The sequence below is a fragment of the Stigmatopora argus genome, chromosome 10, assembly GCF_051989625.1.
Source record: "Stigmatopora argus isolate UIUO_Sarg chromosome 10, RoL_Sarg_1.0, whole genome shotgun sequence".
Taxonomy (NCBI): domain Eukaryota; kingdom Metazoa; phylum Chordata; class Actinopteri; order Syngnathiformes; family Syngnathidae; genus Stigmatopora; species Stigmatopora argus.
In genome coordinates this window covers 9,546,667-9,565,876 of record NC_135396.1, presented here as the reverse complement: position 1 = coordinate 9,565,876, position 19,210 = coordinate 9,546,667, and the positions used below count along the sequence as shown (strand labels likewise).

General features: G+C 42.4%; 1 protein-coding gene across 5 annotated transcripts in view; it reads left to right on the top strand.

Moving 5' to 3' along the window:
- Nucleotides 1-19,210, top strand: part of sptbn4b (spectrin, beta, non-erythrocytic 4b) — a 31,265-nt gene that overhangs the window by 690 nt on the left and 11,365 nt on the right. For 2 of the 5 annotated variants that reach the window (XM_077612132.1, XM_077612133.1), the window contains exons 2-26: nt 336-497; nt 2,771-2,930; nt 3,619-3,770; nt 3,858-4,031; nt 5,958-6,049; nt 6,110-6,190; nt 6,585-6,700; nt 6,775-6,887; nt 6,953-7,140; nt 7,533-7,650; nt 7,717-7,875; nt 8,229-8,531; nt 9,178-9,328; nt 9,433-9,569; nt 9,625-9,774; nt 10,520-10,888; nt 11,251-11,465; nt 11,588-11,725; nt 11,820-12,060; nt 12,325-12,483; nt 12,644-12,774; nt 13,258-13,483; nt 13,740-13,942; nt 14,629-14,719; nt 17,157-17,303. In XM_077612132.1, the coding sequence (XP_077468258.1) occupies nt 372-497; nt 2,771-2,930; nt 3,619-3,770; nt 3,858-4,031; nt 5,958-6,049; nt 6,110-6,190; nt 6,585-6,700; nt 6,775-6,887; nt 6,953-7,140; nt 7,533-7,650; nt 7,717-7,875; nt 8,229-8,531; nt 9,178-9,328; nt 9,433-9,569; nt 9,625-9,774; nt 10,520-10,888; nt 11,251-11,465; nt 11,588-11,725; nt 11,820-12,060; nt 12,325-12,483; nt 12,644-12,774; nt 13,258-13,483; nt 13,740-13,942; nt 14,629-14,719; nt 17,157-17,303 (4,140 nt within the window). In that variant the 5' untranslated portion in view covers nt 336-371. Of the gene's footprint in view, nt 1-335; nt 498-1,609; nt 1,796-2,770; nt 2,931-3,618; nt 3,771-3,857; nt 4,032-5,957; nt 6,050-6,109; nt 6,191-6,584; nt 6,701-6,774; nt 6,888-6,952; nt 7,141-7,532; nt 7,651-7,716; nt 7,876-8,228; nt 8,532-9,177; nt 9,329-9,432; nt 9,570-9,624; nt 9,775-10,519; nt 10,889-11,250; nt 11,466-11,587; nt 11,726-11,819; nt 12,061-12,324; nt 12,484-12,643; nt 12,775-13,257; nt 13,484-13,739; nt 13,943-14,628; nt 14,720-16,206; nt 16,399-17,156; nt 17,304-19,210 lie in introns of those variants that run through there. The other 3 variants (XM_077612134.1, XM_077612136.1, XM_077612135.1) reach the window with 3 other exon arrangements.

Genomic DNA, 19,210 nt, shown 5'->3' with positions numbered 1-19,210 from the left:
TTTTTTTTTTTTTAAAGAAAATCCACATTCAAAATATTCATGTAATTCAGGATTTTAGGGCAAAGTATATTTCACACTTCGAAATAATTTAACATTTAATACATTTGAAGAAACCTACATTTTCTTATATATTATTGGGGGAAAATCCATTTTTTTTACACCAATCCACCCATTCATATCAATATTTCTTATCACATCAATATTTCCTTCAGTTACTTACATGCAAATTTCAAGTTTGTTCTTATTTATTCAATCCAAAAAAGAACTATCAGTAATTTTAATAGCACGAATAAGAACCAAAGCTGAGTAATGAGTTCCCACATTTGCAATTGTAGGTTCTCTTGAAAGTCGCCAGATGAATTGAACAGACCATGACGCCATGGAGATGTGACGTCATAGCTCACCTTGAGTCGCTGCAAGAGACAGGGTTGCCAGGCCAGTCATTCCCGTCGCCCCAAAAATCACCACGTTCTTCACGGAGTCTGACATCGTCCACGGTAAGCGCTTCTTCGGATTCACAGTGTGCAAAAGTGACAGAAAACACGCGCAACATTCATTCAAGCGTTAGTTGTTTTCCCCCTACCGCTTCCGCCTCTCATTAGACTCCTCCCTCTTTTTTCAAGATCCTCCCACTGCGTCAATTTAAAGAAACAGTCTCTTTTATTCCTTCCAATTATTTTTGGAACTCACTTTCTTGCCTTTCACTAGCATTATGTAAAATACACATCATATTATATAATTGCTTTAAAAATACGTACACTGTATGTTTTTAATGTAATGATTATAATTTACTTACTGGCTGCTACTCAAAATGAATTACTTCCAGCACCGCCAATGGCGCAAAGATGAATATTCATAGCAACTGCTCTCAGTTTAAATGAATTTGACGTCCATTGCTGTCAATGGCTGACAAAAAATGAATAATTCCCGAATGTTGCAACAGATTTTTTGTGATTCATATTTTAGTGGAAAAAGTATTTCCTTTTATTCGTAACAGTGATCGAGGTGATACGTTTGCATTTTTCAACCTTTGTTCAGTCTGCGATTGGCTGGGCATGAAGTCAGCTGGGATAGGCTCCAGCACCCCCCGCGACCCTAGTAAGGATGAAGTGGTTCAGAAAATGACATGAGAACATTTGTTCAGTCCACATTGTGATTAAACAACAATTTATGATCTGAAAAAAACGTCATTTTTGTCTGACTTGCTGATGATGCAATCGGTCAATCAGTGATAAGGATTTTGGATATGCAAAATTGCAACATCGGTACAGGAACTGCTGTCTTTGATGCACTCGATACCACTTTCCAGTAAGTAAATTCCTATATTTAAAAAAAATCCCCCGATTTTAAAAAGTTGAAACTTAATTCGTCTGTTGATTAATTACTTGCAGACTTAAATTGCCTGTAGGTTAAGAGTTAACCAGTAGAGAGCGCTATTTAGTCAACATTAGCAGATTCATGCTAGTTTAAATGGCCGTCTTCATTTAAATGCGGATTTTCAGAGTGCCCCCTAGTGGCGTTTTTTGGCTTCGGCCCCTCCCGTCACCGCTTCTGCTATTTCCCGCATCTTCGCGTCTGGGAGGAGGAGGTGGAGGAGGAGGTGGTTTTGTCAGATGCTAAGGGTGTCGCTGGCGGGGAGGGGGTTAAGGGTCCGTCCTATGGATGTCATCATCCTCATGAGCAGCATCCGGGCAGGAACCTCCCGGCCTGCCGCTAAATAGGGTCCGAGCAAGCCGGCGACCCGCGCTCGACGGCCGGGGGACACAAAGCTTCGTCCTCGGTACACGCGCGCAAGGTAGGACGGGGGGGCTGGGGGGCACCTTTAGCGAACGAGAAGGAGGGGCGGGGGTCCACCGAAGGGGGTGATGTTGCTCTCAGGTGGGAGAGGGGCATCCGGTTCATGCGTCAGGCTGCAGGGCCATCGTACCGCAGTGTTCCGGCCGAGCACGGTGCACATGCGACGGATGCTGCACGCGTGACTCGTCGCGTGGGGACGGTGGACGTCAGAGGGCGCGTGAAAGTGAGAGCATCCTTGCTAGCAAAGCGGCAGCAGGCCCCTCTAAGCACACACTACTATTGTAGGATACTCGCCTTGCTTTATATACTTTAGACATTTATTGACGTTTAAGCTCAAATGGTCCACTTTCCACTTCCGGTCCAAAATGCAAGGACAATTACTGCCTGAGTAAATATTGCAACTCTAAACCTCAGAACTGTGAGGCACATAAGCTGGCCACTATAGACTCCCAATCATTAGGTGGCCTTATTTTACAAGAGAAGAGACTTTGGTTCATTTTCCACCCCATTAAGACGATGAACACCTGACCTATTTGGTCAGGACCGAACCTAAAAAGTTTGGAGTGTGCACCTTTTGGACCAGTATGAATGCAAACCAGTGAACCCAGCTTAAACAAACCGGACGACTATCATTGTCGGTATCATCTGCATTTTGTTTTTTTTATATTTTTGAAGAACGGGTGACAGTTTTGATAAGGACATGGGTGAAAAAGTGGGGGAATATGCCTGCCAGAAATAATGTGACTGATTGATACTGGCAGCTGTCTCTCTGACGGTGTGTATGTGCGGTGAAGCAGCATGTGGTCCTTTGTACAAGTTTATTTTGGAAAAAAAATAAACCCACTGCGACTCTTGTGAGGATAAGCGGTATGGAAAATGAATGAATGAATAATATGGCAATTTTTGTCATTTGATTTCTGCACTTGATTTATGTGCAAATAATAATGTGCATGTTTTTCACTGGGTGTTTTAGGGCGTCGGGGACACAATGGCGAATGCCTCGCCCGACCTGGACAACGCCGACGCCCAGCGCCAGCTCAACAACAACAACCGGCCCGTCAGCTCGGCATTTTGGGAAACGGAGTGCACCAGTGCAAAGTTGTTTGAATGTTCCCGAATCAAAGCTTTGGCCGGTAATCTCAACCGTTATTCTACTGCTAAACCATATATGGCCTTAAATTAAGAAATACACATACAATTCAATTTTGTTTTCGTTTTTACTCAATGGTAAAACAACTTTCAACTATTTTAGCAGTAATATTTTTTCCCTGGAATATTTTTTCCCTGGAATATTTTTTCCCTGGAATATTTTTTCCCTATGTATGTGCAATATAAAATGTTCCATTTCATGAAAAAGCAAAGTGAATTATAAAAGCATCAAGTATAAATAAAGGCACAGAGCAATTAATGTTGATGTTAAATGATACAAAAGTAAAATGAAAACAAAATTTAAACCATAAAACACCAACGATAAATACATTTATGGAGAACCCAATAAATAGAAAATAAATTTTAGTATAGTAGTGTAGCATAGCACATATATATATATATATATGTATATATATGTATATATATATGTATATATATATATATATGTATATGTATATATATGTATGTATATATATATATATATATATATATATATATATATATATATATATATATATATATATATATATATATATAAATATATATGTATATATAGACACATATGTATGTTCAAATTTTCTAGATCAGACTCTTTAAAAAGAAAAAGGAGTAATTTGAAATATTCGTCAATGTCAATTAATCACTTGCCCCTTTTTGATGTTTGATGCTCAGAGGAGCGAGACGCCGTCCAGAAGAAGACGTTCACCAAGTGGGTTAATTCCCACCTGTCCCGAGTTTCCTGCCGCATCTCAGACCTCTACAATGACCTGCGCGACGGCTACATGCTCACGCGGCTGCTGGAGGTCCTCAGCGGGGAGCTGCTGGTGAGAGCCCAACAGTTTGCCACGCTAAAATACGCTACCGCGACTCGTGTGAGGATAACGACGTCTCGTGTTTGTCTGGCCCTCCAGCCGAGGCCGACGCGAGGCCGTATGCGCATTCACTGCCTGGAGAATGTGGACAAAGCCTTGCAGTTCCTCAAGGAGCAGAGGGTCCACCTAGAGAACGTGGGCTCACACGACATTGTCGACGGGAACCACCGCCTCACGCTGGGCCTCATTTGGACCATCATCCTCCGATTCCAGGTACCTCGTAAAATGCATCGTAGAATTTTGAATGGAGAGGCAGATGGCTTTATTTCTTGTTTCTCTATACGAGAGCAATCTCTAGTAAACTAAACAGGCATATAGTTTGCAATTTACGCATCCTTTTGATCCATGACCACTGCTGCTGAGCAGGCTGCACTAATAAAGGAAAGCACACATGCATAAATAAATCCCCCCCGCATCCCAGTGTGATAAGTGAGTGGCCATGTGGTACCCCCAGGCTGAGCTGCTTTAGGCTTCCAAACTGCCCCCCTAAGACCTCCAGATGAATGTAATGAGCTGGTCTTGCAGCCGCCCAATCAGCTATTTGCTATTTTATGAATGTCACTGACAGCTGTGGGGAGTTCAAAAGACCGCCCAAACCCACCAACCCCCCTTTTTGTTAACATTTCCAAAGAAAGGAAAAGAGGATATCTTTTTTTTCTTTTTGATAATTTTGAGTCAATTTTGTTAAATATAGATAATACCACATCAAGATCAAATATATATTTAAAAAAAAAGGAAAAAAATGCTGACGCGATATCTATATTAGATGTGATTGTTTGGAATGATTCACTTCTTTTGTGTTAGTTATTCTCGGGAATTACGGATAAAAATAGCAAAAAGAGAGAAAATCCTCTCATTATGTAAATTATAAATGGCAATGCCAATAACATGAAGAAACAGTATCCATGCACAAATCCATTTTTATCTTCCAACTGGTCGCCAGTCAGTCATAGACCACACACAGAGGAAGACAACCATTCATACTCACAATTGCACCGCCACCGATTGGGAATCAATCCAACGCTCTCCACGCCAAATGATGGATACATTCTCTTATTTTTCATTATGTAAGGGACATTTTCTAAACCACACATAAATCACCTGGAGCTTATGCAAACTGCCTTTATGTGAGAAGCGTCCTACGCCGAGTGACTCGTCCCCACTCCATGGCACAATTAAAAACACAAATTCAAAATGGAAGATTGCACTTTTTTTGTAGGGGTTATCGTGCAATGACAGGCCTGTGCAGAGAGGCCTCAGAGGTTGTATGCATAACCTCAGAGGTCTGAGGTCATGCATACAAATCAGTGCTCTGGATTTTTTGTGTGGTGTTTTGTTTACGTATGTTAGTGTATATTTTTTGAAAGTTGATATTTCTGTTAAAAAGAAAACTTTGACACTTGCTGCCATGAATACTGATGGTAATTATGTGTGATAAGAGTGGTCCAAGGTTGTCCCGAGTCTCTGTTTTCATTATGCAGTCTTTGTGTTGGGGGCGGGGGGTGTGTCCCTATTTTCACATTTGCACATGTAATGGGCCATGTGGACTGCTTGTCTATAGTCTATTGTCATATTTTCAAATTAAATCAACCAGGGGGTCAAAATGAAGATATTTATTTAATTGTGCGTATTTAAAAACTAACATTTTGTGTGAGTGAACATTTCATTTTTAGTGAAGAACAATTGTTTCTTTCACTTTTTTCTGCCTTTCTTGTTTTGTGCTGAAAGTAGAGAGCTTTGACACAACACTGATGAGAAGGCGAGGAAGAGGAGAGGGATGAAGGAGGAACTGAAAAATTTATTTTTAGGAGCACCCAACAAATAGGAGCACACTTCTAATCATATCAAGCGTTCAAGTCAAGATGACACTGGCCCTTTAAATCAAATGCGTTGCAAGGAAATGGAGGGGCTTTTATTTGGACAGCCGTTGTAACCTTGGCTAATAAGCCGCATGCGGCTGCACCTGCAATTTTTTTTGTAAAAATATCAAATAATTACACCCTAATACACATAATGGTGGGGTATTTTAAAAGTTATGTTTTTTTTCCCCAAGCATTTATTTAAAAATTCCACGAAGGTCACAGTTTTCCACGTCCGAGAGAGAATTGCCCGTCAATTTTTTTTGGCGTGTTTGCGTAGATTCAGGTGATCAAGATTGCCACAGCGGACAACAGAGAGACACGCTCGGCGAAGGACGCTCTGCTGCTATGGTGCCAGATGAAGACAGCTGGGTAAGTCACAAGTGCACATTTAAAACGTTTTGTTATGTAATATTTATTTGGGCTTTTTAGGTACCCCGAGGTGACCATCCAGAACTTCACAAACTGCTGGAGGGATGGCCTTGCCTTCAACGCACTCATACACAGACACAGGTGGACTTCACCATGATTTTGTCTCGTGACCGGACGATTCGCCGAAAGACGTTTCGCCGACGGACAGTTCGCCGAACGGACGTTTCGCCGAAATGGGATTCGCGCGCTACCCCGCCCCCGGATCGTGTGTGTATATGTTTTTCAACCTCGGCACAAAAAACAACACAATGAGAAACATCCCCACTTTTATTTGTTTAATAAAATAATAAATTAAACACTTTAATTTTTCGGTGAAACGTCCGTTTGGCGAAACGTCCATTCGGCGAAACGTCCGTCGGCGAAACATCTTTCGGCGAATCGGCCGAGTACCATTTTGTCTTTTTTATTTATTTTTATTTGCAAATGCATGTCCCCACAAAGAAGGTTAAACGCGTGTCCTTCTTCCTTACTGCAGACCAGATCTGATTGAGTTCCAGAAACTGACCAGATCCAACGCTACTCACAACTTGCAGCAGGCCTTTAATGTCGCCGAGCACAACCTGGGCCTCACCAAGCTGCTGGACCCCGAGGGTGATGACCTCGTCATCATGCGTCGATGTGCAAGTCGTGGGTGGCTAATGGAGGGAACATTTCTTTGAGTGCAGATGTGAACACAGAGAACCCGGATGAAAAGTCCATCATCACCTACGTGGTCTCTTACTACCACTACTTCTCCAAGATGAAGGCTCTGATAGTGGAGGGCAAGAGAGTTGGCAAGGTATAAAGTTACTTATTCCCTCCTTCCACCAAATGTATTTTTTTTAATGCAACCACACGCGTCAGGTCTTGGACAACTGCATCGAGGCGGAGAAGCTGGTAGACCGGTACGAAGCGCTGGCGTCAGACCTTCTGGAATGGATCGAGAAGACCATTGCCATTATTGGCAACCAGAAGTTTGCTAACTCCCTAACGGGAGTTCAGCAGCAGTTGCAGGCCTTCACCACCTATTGCACCATCGAGAAGCCCATAAAGTGAGTTGACTGGCATCTGTTTGTAAATTAAAATAAAATATCAACACAAATTATGCTCTGTGCCCACGGCAAAAAAACTATCAAATTTGAAGTGTAGTATTGGTAGTCATAGTTGCCAGAATTGTTCCATTAAAAGTGGAAACCATAAAAAGTTTACTGTCAAATTAACAACAAAGTACGTGAAACGACACAGATTAACGTCCAAATACCCCGAACAAAATCCGGTTAAAAAAATAAGCAACTTTGTAATGACTGAAGAAGAGTTTTTAATGTTGTATTTTAATATATATTTTTCATTGGCAAAATTCTGGCAAATACAGATGCCAATATTTTATTCTAAATTTGACAGTTTTTTTTCCCTCTGGTCAAGCATACGCTTTTCTTTTGTGTAGGTTTCAGGAAAAGGGAAATTTGGAAGTCCTTCTTTTCACCATTCAAAGCAAGCTGCGTGCCAACAACCAGAAATCCTACGTGCCTCATGAAGGGAAGCTCATCTCTGACATCAACAAGGTGGTCTTATGAGATGACACACTTTTAAGTTCATTTGACTGGTAGCCTCACATAAACAATTTGTAGGCCTGGGAGAGGCTGGAGAAGGCGGAGCATGAAAGGGGTGTGGCTCTGCGCAAGGAGCTGATTCGCCAGGAGAAGCTAGAGCTGCTAGCTCAGCGTTTTGACCACAAGACCACCATGAGACAAGCGTGGCTTAACGAGAACCAGAGGCTCGTGTCGCAGGTACCGTGAAGAACAACACCCAAATATCTGGAACAGAGGTTTTTTGGTGTTATGGAATAATGTCGTAGAGTTGCAAAGCTCACCTCTGAAAATATGCGTGCGCAACTAAGATTTATCCTTGTATGACATTCTCTTAAAAAGTTATTTCCCAACTGTGAAGAGACGTGAATAGTTGATATTGCTAAAAATCTTGGGCCGCATGCTTTCCGACATCATAGATTAGATTAGATAACTTTATTCATCCCATATTCGGGAAATTTCACTGTCACAGTAGTGGTGAGAATACAGACACAGAAAAAGACATTTTAGAAGAATGTAAGTGGTACCGGATCAATTGTCGATGCCCCCTCCAGGACAATTTTGGCTACGACCTCCCCGCCGTGGAGGCGGCCATGAAGAAGCACGAAGCCATCGAGGCAGACATCGCCTCGTACGAGGAGCGCATCGGCGTAGTGGTGGAGCTGGCCGCCGAGATGGAGGTGGAGACCTACTACGACATTCGCCGCATCTCGGCCCGCAAGGAGAATGTCCTGGGGCAGTGGAGTCTGCTGAAGGAGCTGGTGGCGGGCAGGCGGATCCGGCTGGAGAAAAACCTGGCTCTGCAAAAGACCTTCCAGGACATGGTCTACATGATCGACTGGATGGAGGACACGCAGGTAGAAAATGGGAAATGGGGATGCTCTCAATACTAAAATAGGTATAAAAAAGTAGAAAGTATAAGCAATACTTGTATGGATTTTTATTCAATTTAATGTATGGAAATGGCTTAAGTATTTTAGTTTTCATTTACAATATCTGCACTAAGCAATTATTTAAACCAGGTGAAATATGTGAAAATGTATTATTACAACAAATATTAAGAATTTTTGTTTTGATGTTTTTTTTTAATTATTTTGTAATTAACTAACCTTTGATTTGATGAAAAATACAAAGATTCAAATGACAAGTGTAATTATTTGACTTACTATTTTTACTCAAAATAGTATTTCAAATAAAAGATTCACTTTCTAATCATAATTATGAAATAAGATTTTTTTTGTCAATTTGTCCGAGTATTGTTAACAATAAATGTTTCTTATTATTCAAATTAAATTCAATATTAAACCTAAATAGGATGGATTATAATATTTTACACTTCTTTAACTATATTTAAACAAAGCAATATTTTCTAACGGTACATTTGAACCATTTTTTTGATGAAAAAAACAAGACTACAAAAAAGTCAGGGCTGGATTCAAGAATGTAAATGGCCATAATTATCCTGGAAGCTACAAAAATTACTCTTTGCCATTTCTGCGGCAGGTCCAACTCCTGTCAAAAGACTTTGGCAAACATCTTCTGGAGGTTGACGACCTTCTGCAGAAGCACAGCCTGCAGGAGGCCGACATCGGCGCGCAGGCCGAGAGGGTCGAGATGCTCAACGCCTCGGCACTTAAATTCACCAACATAGAAGGTACAGGTAGAAGGTTTCTCTAATTCACTCCAGCGAGCGAAACATGGAAATGAAGCGCCAAAGCCAGTGACGTGAATGGCCGCCTTGTTCTTGTCATTGCCTAGGTTACCAGCCATGCGACCCGCAGGTGATCTGCAACCGGGTCAATCACGTCTCGTCCTGCCTGGAGGAGCTGAAGGAGTTGGCGGCCAAGCGGCGCTCCGAGCTGGAGGATTCCAGGCAGCTGTGGGCCTTCTTCAAGGTCAGAGAAGGAGAATCCACTCTTACGCTGACACGCTAACGTGCTCTCCAACTAGGAATTGGAAGAGTCTGAGGCCTGGATCTGGGAGAAAAGCTCCATCCTGGGGGCTCAGGGTTATGGCAAGGACCTGAGCAGTGTGCTTAAATTGCTCCAGAAACACAAGACCCTTGCCGGAGAATTGATGGCCCACCGATCCTTGCTGGAGGTGTGTGTGTGTGTGTTTGTGTTTTTGTGTGTGTTTGAGCCACCTGGAACAATTGTTACACCAAATTCAAAAGCCTAGTCCAGGCTTGAAAACACTATTTTTACTTGAACACTACTACATTAACAAGCTAACCTTGATATTGTCTCGACACCTTTCAGCTGTCTTGAAAGCCTTATTTTAGCCTTCAAACGTGGTAGGACGGTTTGATAATTCCTTGCCCCATACCTGTCAACTTTTCAGTTTTTTCCATATCTTATACGTTTTTTGATCATTTCAAATTGTGTACGCCGTATAACAACTTTTGGACGGGAATTTTTTAAGTAAATTTTTTGTAAAACCGATCTTGTTTTACCCATTTCGGCTCTAATCCGGATCGTCTCAGTCACTGGTAGCAGACCAAAACGTCCTTGTCAACTGCTAATATTGTCATGCTTTAAGCGCATTCTCCTTTCACACGTCCACCTTTTCACTATATATACATATAGCGCGTCAGCAAGCAATGTACCCAGACAGTCAAGCTGTCAGCGTCATACAGCGACATCTACAGAATCTTGAATTTAGTGCATAGTGGTTGGGCACCCCGTCAACTTTGGAGAAAATTATACTGCGCCCTATGTGAGTAAATATGTGCCGCGTTGCATTTGTACGTTTTTTTAATCGCTTAATAAGGGGAGCAATTGGCCGAGGTTGACATGTATGTAGTCCCCCTCAACTCAATAACACTGTAATGTGTTAACTTCTCTAGACGACCATTCACCGCGGTCAGGAAATCCTCAGTGAGAAGAGCCTCGAGACAGAGGGCATCCAGGAGCACATCCTGGACGTGACCGACGAGTGGACTCGGCTGGAGGAGCAGGCGGCCCAGCGTTTGAGCCATCTTCAGGAGGCGTTGCATTTCTTCCAATTCTCTACCGAGACGGACGACCTGGTGGTGTGGCTGCAGGACTCCTATCGCCTGGTGTCCAGCGAGGACTTTGGCCACGACGAGTACTCCACGTGTTCGCTGCTCAAGAAGCACCGTGGCGTCAGCGAAGACATCGACAAGCACCGGCTACATGTGGTGGCCTTGCGCAAACACATGGTGGCGCTGCCATTGCGCTATCGAGAACAAGAGGTAGGTGGTGGTGCGAAAACTAACATTCATTTTCCCCGCCGCTTATCCTCTCAAGGATTGCGGGGGGTGCTGGAGCTTATCCCAGCTGACTTTGGGCATCAGGCGGGGGACCCCCTGAATTGGTGGCCAGCCAATCGCAGGGCTCGAAGAGACAAAGGACAACCGTTCGCGCTCACACTCGTACCTAGGGGCAATTTAGAGTGTTCAACCGGCCTAGCATGCGTTTGTTGAGGATGGTTCGAGGAAACCGGAGGACCCGGAAAAAACCCACGCAAGCCCAGGGAGAACATGCTAACTCCACACAGGTCGGAAGCCCACTCGCGATTGATCTATGCGTGAAGAGAGTTCCTGTTTTTATGCAGGAAGTTCATGTTCGGATGGTGGAAGTGGAGCAGCTTTACACGGAGGTGGTGGAGGTGGGCGTCCTCCGCCAGCAGTGGCTCCACGACGCCCTGGCCGTCTACCGCATGTTCAGTGAAGTCAACGCCTGCGAACTGTGGATAGACGAAAAAGAGCAGTGGCTCAACAAGATGGAGATACCAGAGAAGCTGGAGGATGTGGAGGTGGTAGCGCACAGGTCGGTTGTTTTATCTTGCAGAATGGGAGATCTCCATGGCTTTTCATGCTGTAATAGTTCTTTTGTGACACAGTTGGCATTAATGTCAAGCGTGGAAATATTTCAAAATACCTTTGCCGCAGGTTTGAGTCCTTGGACCAAGAGATGAACAGCTTAATGGGGAGGATCCTGGATGTTAACCAGATAGTCCAGCAGCTTCTGGATGGGGGACATCCGTCCTCCACAGAGGTCAGAGGATGTCAGGATCACCTTAACTCCAGGTATTCACCCAAAGGTTTGACCGTAGAACGTAGAAGAACCTGGGTATTTTTTTGTTTTTTGATGTGGCCCGTTAACGAGTTGGTTCCCTGGCAGATGGAACAGCATTGTGGCTCTGGTGGAGCAGAAGAAGGATCAACTTGGCAGCATGCAACGTCTTCAGAACTACCTTCTGGAGTGTAGCGAGATCAAGTTGCAGATCCAGGAGAAGCGCAAAGCCATCGATGCCACGCAGTATGCAGGCAGCGACTTGGGTGGTGTGCTGGCTCTGCAGCGTCGACTCTCCACCATGGAGGGGGCCTTGTCTGTACTGGAACCTAAACTCATGCATCTACAGGTGAATTCATAATCACAAAAATATGGTATTAAATATAGTAGTTTAACATATTCATATCAGAGCTTTCCGTGCCACATTGTTAGTTGAATATATATATATATATATATATATATATATATATATATATATATATATATATATATATATATATACATATACAGAAAAATTGGATATTCAATGGTTAAAAATTCTCCAATTTTCAAGAACATGTATCATTTTATTCCCCAGAAAAAGTCAGACAATGTTTTTGTTTTGCTGATCTAGGAGGAAGCGGAGCACTTGGCCACCGTACATGCCGGTCGCGCCACAGAGGTCCTCCTTCCCTTCGACGGCATCAGTGTTGAGTGGGAGGAGCTTAAGTGTACACTGCAGGGCTGCGAAGATTCTCTGATGGTGGCCAGCAGGTTGCAGAGTTTCATTCAGGTCTGCCGGTGGCGCTCATACTCAACGTATTCAAACGGTTGCTAGAATTAGGACAAGCCTGATTTTGCCTGAAACCTCATAGTGCCCAAATTTCAGTGTGTTTGACAAGTGACGAGCACACACATATGCAGAAAATGTCCTTGTCATCATATTCTATCAGGACCTGGACTTGTTCCTGACCTGGCTGGTCCAAACGCAGACAGCCGCCGCCTCGGACCAGCTACCGAACGACCTGGAGGAAGCAGAGAGACTCATTAACAAACACGCTGCACTCAAGGAAGAAATCGGACGGTGCGTACCTTCGAGATGGATCAAAATGCTTTGTTAACAAACGGCTACTTTCAAATGCACCACGGCAGTTCCAATGAACTCTTTTGCTGCCATTGATGGCGATAGAAATCCTCTGGGAGTGCTGGCAGAGATCATTAACGCACTGGGCACACAAAATCCAAATGAAATTGGCTCACAAAAAAATTAATTTGAACTCAAATGCCCCTGAATCAGTAATAATAAAAAAATAGAATCTTTTCAGTCCAGCAGCTGCAAAATATCCATTAGCTAACACTTTTACGCGGCCTGTGAAGTCGCCACTCATATTGCTGTTATTAGTAGTGGTGGTGTACACCATTTTGAAACATTTCTCCCCTATTGGTTGGAATATAAAAGGTGAAATCAGACTTCTTTGTCAGCAAAGCATGACACTACTGCAGTCACAGAACCTAAATCATAGTTCTGTGTTGACAAAAAAAAGTGAACTTGGGTTCTTCCCCGCAGGTATGAGGAGGACTACGAGCGTCTGCAGGCCATGAATGACCTGTTGGAGTCTGAGGAGGCACCGCTCCCGCAAGCCGCTCTGCAGCAGTGGCTGCAGAAGCTAGACCTGGGCTGGAACAAGCTCCTGGAGATGTGGGACAGCAGGCGTGATGTCCTCGTGCAGGCGCACATCTTCCACCTCTTCCTGCGTGATGTCAAACAAGCCGAGTCCTTCATCAACAATCAAGTGAGGAAGGTCTTTGTTCACAAAAAAATGGAATTAGAGTAGATCTAAGTCCTTTTTTTGACAAAAAAAAGGACAATTACTGCCTGAGTAAATATCATCAAATTATAGTCACTGATGATCGCAATCAAAGTCAAAGTTGTTCACAAAGTCTGGTGTTAGCAAAAAGGAGCCGTCGCTCATCGTTGAAATCAAATGAAATTTTGAGTCAGATATGAAGTTAATTGCTCCCCCAAAACTTTTGCCGGGTGTGCTGAAGGAGTCCGCGCTGGCGCACGTGGAGCTTCCCACCACGGTGGAGACGGTGGAGGCCGCGGTGAAGAAGCATAAGGACTTCACCACCACCATGGAGCTCAACTTGCACCGGATCAAGGCCGTCATCGAAGCCGGAGAGAGCCTCATCAGCCAGAGCAACATCTACTCAGAGCGCATACGACAGCACGTAAACACACTGACCACAAGGTACCTAAACTCAAGCGTTTATCTTTTGAGGGCACCGGGTCAAAGATTGAAATAATCACATTTTTGAAAAACTATGTATTGTACTGAGAATTAAGAATTGATGGGTTTCCATTATAAATATAATTACATAAATTCAAGTGAGATCTTGAGTTCCCGTGGCATACCTTTTTTATTCTTTTTATTCATCTCAATGTATTTAAAAGAAAATAGGCATTTAACGTTATTTTATTTTACAAGGTAACTATAATTAAACAATCAGGAAAAAACAAAATTAGAAATACAAGGAATTTCTTTTCATTTCAAAATGTGAACTATGTGTATTTCCACATAATATCCCTTTTACCCTTATTTCTCATTTGTGAATGGCCTGACCTAATATTTATGTTTATATATTGTGAGTCCTCTTTGATTTATGGTCAAACTAAGCTGAGTGCAGCTGTCTTATTGCTCTCCGGGCACGATACAACAATGAGCATTAGCAACCGGAACACAAGTGACACCTGCCCTTGAAATTGATCTGATTGTGGGTGTGTGTATGTGTGTGAAGTGGGGGCGGGGCTGAGAGTATTTTTGTGCCTAAACACCCAATAAAAAAAGCATGTACGTATTAGCTATTACTACATTATTGCAAAGTTTACAGCGAAAGTAAAGTGCGTCCCATGGGCGTCCCCGTGTGTTGCTTTCAGGGGAAACCGGAATCGTGAGCAGGCCCAGCAGTGGTTGGAAAAACTCAATGACCAGTGGGCCCTCCAGAGGTTTCTACAGGACTGCCACGAGGTGAGTACATCAAAGACCACGCTTGATTTGTTTTCAAGGTCAAATCAATGCTTGTCTATTTGCTTTTTGTTGAAAATGCTGCTAGATTTTTTTCCGTTCACATTTCTGCCATCAGTCGGGAATACTAAAGCGACTCGAGGTCTCTAAATTTCATGTGCCTTCCGTTGCTGAAGCCAAAAGCTGGTTTAGTTTGGAAAACTTTGTCTTGGGTTCATTTTCATTATTTATGACTTTAGCTTCTCATCACTAATTTATCACATTAAGAATTCTGGACCTCGTTTTCTTTGTAAACGTACTGTATTATATACAGTATGGTCAAGCGCCTTATGAAATTACAGGAAATGTGATGTGAGAGTGACTTTTTGTTGTTGTTCGATATGATACATAAAAGAACAAATTTGGCTTAAATATTGGATGTATGCGCATTAAAAAAAACAATGTCAATATGCTGCAATATGCATGACAACGTTCTAAAATTGTTCCCACATTCATCAAAGAGCACAATTAAATAATCATATGTTACAGCAATATGTTGTACACATTTATCTGTTTGCATATTTAATAAATACATTTTTGTTTTAAAAAAATCTATATATTTAGCAGTGGAAAAATTGCATCTACCCACTTCCTAAATTCAGACTTTTCTATGAAAAATGATCATTTAAATTCTTTAAAAAGGGGTATGTTTTTGTCCTGTGTCCAAAATTTGAGTGAATTTGATCTTGGTTCACAAATCGATACTATTGGTATGTTAGTGGGTTTTTGGGGGGTTTCCTGAACAGGTATTGGAGCTGTGTGGAAAAAACAATACCGTAATTTCCGGACTATGGAGTCCACCAGACCATCAGGTGCACTGCCCAGATTTCAAATAGTGCACAGTACATGTAATAAAAATGCACAAGTAGCATCATTCTGATATTCTGTTGGTGCAAAGCCAGTAAATATGGTGTGTTTGGAGCATCTACATTGAACATATGACATTAGAGGTGTGGCTATGTTTGGTAATTGGAATTTCAAGTACCAAGAAAGTAAAGTGAGTAGAAGTTTTAAATGGTAATTCATCTTACAATTGTGGTTGGTGGAGATAAAAAATACCCCGGACGCCTGTCTGGTGCCACCGTGCATTGAAGTCTAGTGTTTGGGCTGGTTGAAGAACAGCCGTTGTTCAATTCCTACTCGTGTGATGCAACTGCAGTGGGGTGGCCAACTGCAGAGATGGGGGTGGGGTGTCTATATGCGTGTGTGTGTGCATTTGGCTGTATGTAAAGTCCCTTTTAAAAGTAAACACACACACATTGCAATCCCTACATCATCAACTGTGTCCGGTAAAGACCCCCCTCCCCCCTCACTTCCTCCTCCTCCCTTTGCTCCCAACCTCCTCCCTCAATGAAAGTGGGAGGGGCCAGCGCATCATCTTGTGCCGGCTGCCATTTTATTGTTTTGGGAAAAAAGGAGGGGCAGAGGATGAGTTAAAAAAAAAAAAATCCCCTCTTTCTCCTTGTGCACGTGTTCGGATGCGGACCCCGATTTGAGACCCCCACAACCCTTCCTCGGGTCCTTCCTCCCCGGGCCGTTCCCGGTAAGGGGTCGTTGCCGGTAAAAGCCAGTTTGAGTTGAAGGCGATGCTGCATGCGGATGCGAGGATGTTGTTGCCGGGAGACCTCGATGCTGTCGCGTGTGTACGTGGTTATTCTTCCTAACTTGCTGTGTGTGTTCCGAGTTCACACATATTATACGTGTGTGTGTGTTTGTGTGTATGACCTTGTCGCCGTCTGCTAACGTGGGGTGTGTTTGCCTTTTTGTGTGAAAAGTGAGTTGTGGCAGTGTTCATGCGTATAAAGAAAAATAGTGTGTTTCTTCCAGAAAGCATGATTTTAAGAGGTTTTGTCAGTCAAAAAAATACTTGTTTGCTTTATTTAAAAATAAGAGAGCCATCCTAAAACTCCTGAATTTATTGGTTACTGCAGTAGACAGCTATTCAAAAGTTGACACTTTAGACTTTTAACCCTATGTAGGCCACGTGGTCAGTAAAAACAATGAAATGATTATATTCCTACTATTAATCATGAATGTATTTTTTCACGTTATGTTTGTATATTATAAATGAATACAATGTTGATCAAAACTAAATTAATTACTTTAAAATGAAAAAGCTGGCTATAGTATTTTTTCCATAGTATTTATCACCAGTGACAGTGATTGACATCCTATTCCTTTAAACTCGGAGAACTGGTAGTGAATATTCATCATTCAGTACCATTGATGGTTCACTTGTTAGGGATAAGCATGAACTTATATTGGGTCTAAATAGTATGTATCGCACATTGTTGTCGGCTGTCAAAGAGGAACATCATGAAACCTCCCCAGCAATGGGAACACACAACTTTTTTATAGAATTGATTGTTTACAATTATTCTAAGATCTTCCTTGTCTCTAGCTGGGCGACTGGGTGGGCGAGAAGATGCTGTTGGCGCGGGACGGAAACTGTGACGACACTCAGAAGCTTCACAAGAAATGGCTCAAGCACCAAGCCTTCATGGCCGAGCTAGCGCAGAACAAAGAGTGGTTGGACAAGATCGAAAAGGTCAGTCCATCTGTCACCACAATTTGCATATTCTACATACTCTACATTTTGGCGTATTACTGCAAAGTTACCTTCCGTCATTGTTCGTGCTGAAATTAGATCCATTAAAATACTCGCAAGTAACAGTGTTGTTCGTCAGTAACCATAACTTACATGCTTTTATTCTCCATTTGTAAAAGGTTTTACCTAAAATCATGCTCTAAAAATATAGTCTTGTCGTCATTTTATACTGTGCTCCATATGCTACTGGTATTGATGGTGTAGCATCACTTTTGACAACCCATTTGAACACAAAGCGCTATCTTGGCAGTCAAACATGCTAACCACCGAGCTACAAAAGACTGGTTATTGGAAGTGATGTGCGTGTGGACACTTAGGAATCCATACTCTCTGAGAATGTCAATTTGTGCACTGGTGGCTGAGGCTTTTAAGACGGTCCTATTGGATCATTCGTCAGCATCGAGTGGATTGGCACAAAATGAGAAAAGAAACGCAAACCATATCACAAATCTGCACACACATTTTTTTACAGTCATATGCTGTCAAACATCAGTCGGTTTGTCTTTGTCTTTATTTTTTATTCTAAGCAGACAGCCTTACTAAAGTTAAAGAATCAAATGGCCGCGAGGTGCTCTCAGAAAACTGAAATTAGGTCACACGTGCACTCGCTTGCGCACCGCCTCGCGCTTCCTCCGCAATGTGTGAGTGGGCATGGTTGAAAGTGAACTCCCCCACTAGGAGCGCCGAAAGAGAAACAATGGTCGGCAGAAAACAATGACTTACCGTCTAATGTCTCATCCTATTTTCACCCAAATAACAGAAAGAAATTCACGTACTGTCTGTCCTTTTAATCACCAACCGTTGTTAGTGCCTATCAAGAGCTCTTTAATCAGAGACTAAGTACTAAGTGCTCCATCTTTGATGTAGATTGGACATCATGTAGCAAAAATGCTCTCCTGGTTGTGTTTCCTCTGAGAAACGGCATTTGTCTTCAGTGAAGACGCACAAAAGAATCATTTGAAAGCAACAGCGTGGTAAATAAGTTTGATTTTGATTTATTTAATAAAGGACAATAAGTGATGCTGAGAGCCCAGAATGATGAGCACAATAATGTTAAAAGTAATTTTACAGGGAGCAGTTTTGTTTTAGAATATTGTGCACTAATTAGCACAGGGGATGGAATCAATATGCTATCATAGTAGCATAACATATGGTAGTTGTGGTAGAAGTTTAACACTCACTTCTCTTGACCAATTGTGTTAAAAGCAACAGTTTTTTGTTTTTTTTTCATGTCAAGAGCCAAGATTTGTCATGAATGATGATGGGTTTTCACACTCGTGGGTAAATATTGACACATGAGCTACTAGCAGGGCTAGCAGATGTCTGTCTGACACGCACAGATTACTTCCTGGTAGCTTCTGTCAGATGACCATCTTATTTACCCAATTCCATCTGTGTTTCGCGCTGGCTCTCATCTACTCACAGATGATGGACAACAAACAAACAAACAAAACAAACTTTATACACCCTTTAGGGTTTTTTTCTTCCTCAAATTGTGCATTTATCGTCGCGCGTTAGCTCCATATTCAGAATAAGTGTGATATTAGCTGTCACATAAATCAGACGACCTTGTATAACTAGTTGAGTTTATGTGCCGCTAATAGGACAGGGGTGGTGAACACGAAACTGCTTCTTAATATTTGATTCCCAAGTAAATAAATACAATTTGACTTTTTAGGATTTTTTGTTCTTAATGATACTGATTTGCTGTTATTTATTATTTATTTTTTTGCAGTGAGCTGCATTTGGTTAGGGGAATGGGGGGAGCAGGTGTATTTGTGAGTGTGTGCATCGGTGATATAATGGTACATTTTCTGCCCTGCCCTCCCCGCCCCTCCCCCAATCCT